Source organism: Orussus abietinus, unplaced genomic scaffold, assembly GCF_000612105.2.
Source record: "Orussus abietinus isolate OABI.00-Male unplaced genomic scaffold, Oabi_2.0 scaffold401, whole genome shotgun sequence".
Classification (NCBI taxonomy): Eukaryota; Metazoa; Arthropoda; class Insecta; order Hymenoptera; family Orussidae; genus Orussus; species Orussus abietinus.
This window is the reverse complement of record NW_019394547.1, coordinates 39,482-44,145: the sequence shown is the minus strand read 5'-3', so window position 1 is coordinate 44,145 and position 4,664 is coordinate 39,482. Positions and strand designations below refer to the sequence as shown.

The 4,664-nt window shown below is 38.9% G+C and overlaps 1 protein-coding gene across 1 annotated transcript; it reads right to left on the bottom strand.

Annotated features, from left to right (window-relative positions):
- Nucleotides 1-241: 241 nt before the first annotated feature.
- LOC105697093 lies at nt 242-3,681 on the bottom strand. Its single transcript, XM_023432673.1, is given in 4 exon segments — nt 242-448; nt 1,403-1,568; nt 1,930-2,264; nt 3,631-3,681. Coding segments are annotated over 4 exon segments (759 nt in total).
- Between the last annotated feature and the right edge of the window lie 983 nt (nt 3,682-4,664).

Here is a 4,664-nt window from a genome sequence, read left to right as displayed (position 1 = left end):
TGAACTCCTTTTTATTTATTAAGAACGTTCTCTTTCCTTTTACCGACTATCGGCAATGATGTAAAAAATTGTATGACAGAATTGAAGACATTCTTTGATTTGTTTATATATATATACGTTTAAGCAATTCATATGAATGCGTAAAGTACTCAGGTTAGTATATTATTTATTAAAGTGTTCACTCTGTTTTATTATCTAATAGTCAGTTTATCAGTTGAGGGCATCCTCCGTCGGTAATAATCTATTCACTGGAGTTGACGCACTGATTGTTGGTATATTTGTTAAAAGTGAACAATTGGATACTTACATTTTGAAACTTGAGACCGTACAATTGTAAAACTGGCTCTTGTCGAACTTTAACCACAAAAGGGTTAAGAAGTCGGGCTTTATGCATCGTGACAGGATCTAAAACGTGATCCACCACGACGAATTCTTCCTGAGTCTTCGTCTACATCATAGCAACAAATTCATCAATAAAGAATTTACACATTAATCCCAAATTATAATTAACTTAAGATATGGGACATACTGGTGGAGTATGTCATTTAGTACAATACCCAATATAATTCGACATAGCTGTCAATATAAAAACGAACGTCGCCATCGTATTGAAAAAAAACTTTTTTACCGACGTCGATCAAGTTCCTCGACTGTTTTGATGTAAAAGTGGCATCGAAGAGGTATTGTTTATGACATTTATCTCCGAACTGGGTTTATCGAATCATATTAAACTTTAAACCGTGAATATGGAGGCTATAAAGAAAGGTCCTCATGCAATGTCAATTTTTAAAAAATTTGTTTAGAGGTACTTAAAAAATGTTGTATGAAAAAATGAAATTTCATGACTGTCAGGACCTTCTTTACAGACTCTATATTCACGATGTAAAGTTTGAAACGATTCGTAGCACAATTCGTAGAAAAGTTTCATGAGCGATTGACTCTTCAGATGACACTTTCACATCTCCTTAAGGTGATATGAAAGGATCATTCTATATATATAAAATATTAAATTTATACAACTTTTCCCTAAACTGGGTGCACCGAGTAATTTGAAACTTTTACATGTTACTATGAAGGCTCTAACGAAGAACGCGATGCCCGTGAAATTTCATTTTTCAGAAGAAAATGTGATTTTGGTTATAGTCTAGGCTAAATAAAAGAAACATTTTTTTCTTGACAAACTAAAATTACAAGAGCATTACGTTCTTCCTTAGGGCCTCCATAATCAGGTGTTAAAACTTGAAATAATTCGGGCACCCAGTTTGAATAAAAGTTTTATCAATATTTTGACGTTTTTATACATACCATGACCCTTTCATATCACCTTAAGTTCCCTAATCTTTGAAGCCTCCCTAAAAACCGAGCTGTAAAATGTACTCCTCGTGAAGTATTCGATTCCTACCTTTCCAATATTATTAAATTTCATCGTGACGATCAGCTTCCTTCGACAACTGCGCACTTCAGAGTGATGAGCTGGTTCATCCCGATCGAAGCCATGAAATTCCAATATATCCTGGCTACGACCAGCACTGATATTGTAGCCATTTCCATGTACTGGAATCACGGGTCTAAGGGAAGGAATTCAATCAGATGCACCGGTACTATTACGACCTCGTTAACCCCTTAACTAGTACGCTCGAGTTAATAATAATAATAATTTATATATTTAATTTAATTTTAGATAATAATAATTTAATTTAAGTTAATAAGAAACAGGCCAAACTGTGCACACTCGAGATAATTCAAGCGGCGTTGTACTATATGCTACTATAATTTTTCACCCTCGAATATAATCGAGAATTTTATTTTCTTGCCAAGACAATGTTCTAGTGTTTTTTTACATGAAAAAAAATTTTTTTTTTAAATCTGTGCGTTAAGGGGTTAATAAAAAACGGTATAGTACTCGTAACACGTTGCGTTACATCCTGCTCGGCAAGAGACTGCAATTAATTCGGGATGAGAAGATGAAATGATAAGGGGATGAAAATTACGTACGTCTCTTCGTGGGATTTTGGACAGCGTACAAGAACCGCTCTGATCTCGATGGACGGTTCTTGGCCGATCGGAAGACCCTCTTCCGGCGAACGGCGGTGGCTCCGGGACCCTGAAGAAGGGCCCTGAAGATTCTGATTGCGGGTGACCCGTGTAGGACAATCGGGGTTCCTCGAGGGGTGGAAACGCGGCGTGTACTCGAATTCCGATACGTAGGGGATGAAGTGTGCCATGGCCATGGCAGGATAATAGCCGATCAACGAGAACAGCAGCTGGCATAACCCACGTACCAATGTTAATCGATACCATATTGGTTCACACAACAACTATAGACTGCGAATATTGCTCCGATATTGAAACATAAAAAGGTTCGTTTACCGGTAGAATCCTCTTATACAATATGTAGTTAATTTTGCAGACGTACCATAACAACATACCGCATGCCTAACCACATTTATCTTATATCGTACCAATATATTGAATGTAATGTTTACATGCTAGTTTAGCAAGTCCTCTTGTAATAAATTTAGAGATCGGGTAAATGCAACTGCTTTAATGAGAGACACGAACGTTGCTATTACTATACAACATCGAGCCTTGTAATGTATTTAAAATGACACCGCTGTGTATATGCAAGGTATTGTTATATATCTCAAATTACAATATCGCGCGTTATATAAACGGGGAAAAAGGGAAGTGCTAAAGTTCTCCGTGTTCCATAAAAATACAGGACATCTCCGATGTTGTAAGTGCAATGGCGGACATGAATGCCTCCCCTGCAGATACGGCATCGCCTGTGCAGGATGGGAGGGCATTGATGTCTCCCAGTGTACATTGGCGGGCATGAATGCCTCCCCTGCAGATACGGCATCGCCTGTGCAGGATGGGAGGGCATTGATGTCTCCCAGTGTATAGTACACTCCGGTATAACGCGGTTAATACGTTACACGCTTCATGAATTCCCGTTATAGAAAATCCGGAATTTTTCTCGTATAACGCGCATAATGTGTTTTTTTTTTTATTTGGTGTGTTGTACGAAAATCGCGTTATACGAAAACAGTGGTCCCTATATCTTTGAATTTTTCTCGTATAACGCGCATAATATGTTTTGTTATTCGGCGCGTTGTAGAAAAAATCGCGTTATACGAAAACAATGGTCACAATATCCTTTGCGCGTTATACGGGAATTTTTCTTGTATAACGCGTGTAATATGTTTTGTTATTCAGCGCGTTGTAGGAAAAATCGCGTTATGTGAAAACAATGATCGTTTTCTTGTATAACGCGTGTAATATGTTTTGTTATTCGGCGCGTTGTAGGAAAAATCGCGTTATGTGAAAACAATGATCGTAAAATCTTTGGTGCGTTATACGGGAATTTTTCTTGTATAACGCGTGTAATATGTTTTGTTATTCGGCGCGTTGTAGGAAAAATCGCGTTATACGAAAACAATGGTCGCAATATCTTTGGCGCGTTATACGGGAATTTTTCTTGTATAACCCGCGTAATATGTTTTGTTATTCGGCGCGTTGTAGGAAAAATCGTGTTATACGAAAACAGTGGTCGCGATTTCTTTGGCGTGTCATAGGAATTCGCGTCATACTGGAATCTACTGTAATTGCGTTTCCGTAGTGGAGTACCTGCAAAGTTATCCAAAGGACGTAAAAGATGCAGCGGTCACCCGGTGACATGTTAGGCCATCTGACAGGACATCGTAGCCAGCCGTCCGACTCATTTCAGATGCAGATCGATTTCCAGCCTCGCGGGACTACAATATCCGTGCAGGAGTACAAGATCGGGCATATGGGGACCGGCGAAAGGGTTGAAGACGGGAGGGCGAGTCGAAGGAGACCGAAGAAATTGAAGAAGTCTTCTTCCGGGTCGTCCTCGCGACGACCGCCTCTGGATCCGATCGAGATCAGCTGCTAGGACCGACTTCCGCAAGGACGGGAGATATCACTTATCGGTTCTGGATCCCAAGAACAATCTCGTGGTCCTTATTATTCAAAATCTCGAGACTCGAGATGGACTCCGACAGCAAAAAAGAGTTCCGCTCACATGACAACAAGATGCCTATCCGATGCTCTCATGTTCTCTCCTTCTCGAGGTGGTCCATTGATTGATCGATTTGCGTCGATTGATCGATGGAACGGATATTATAATTTAATTATAATTTCTACCATCTAATTGAAATTTTTCTAAGAGATACCGGGAATAAGAGCAATTGTTCATTAGCAACAACTCCTTCTCTGCTGCGTTAAACGTCGCGGTAAATACTTTCGGAGGTTTCCATTGTATAAGAAATTATTTAAACATCATCCAAGTATTAAAACGATTATCACTAATCGTATCCCTGCCTCAATTTTCTGTTAAAAATTAACTTTTGGCATGTTATCAAGTTAAGATATATTAAACTAAAACCCGTTGCGCATTATTGTTAACGGTAATACATGTCCTTCACGCTAAAGGGAAAAATGGATAAAGGAATAGATGTGCAATTAGCGTCTCCATTTGCTACTTTTGCTATTTCTTTGTCTGAAGGGAATTACGTTAATGAGTATCTCTTAACGTGATCGAAAGTAGGGAAAAGACGCGAGGGACAAATGTATAAAAAGGATGCGACGTCACTAATGCCGTGCCTTTATATATAAACCATATTTATTTGCCATGCGAC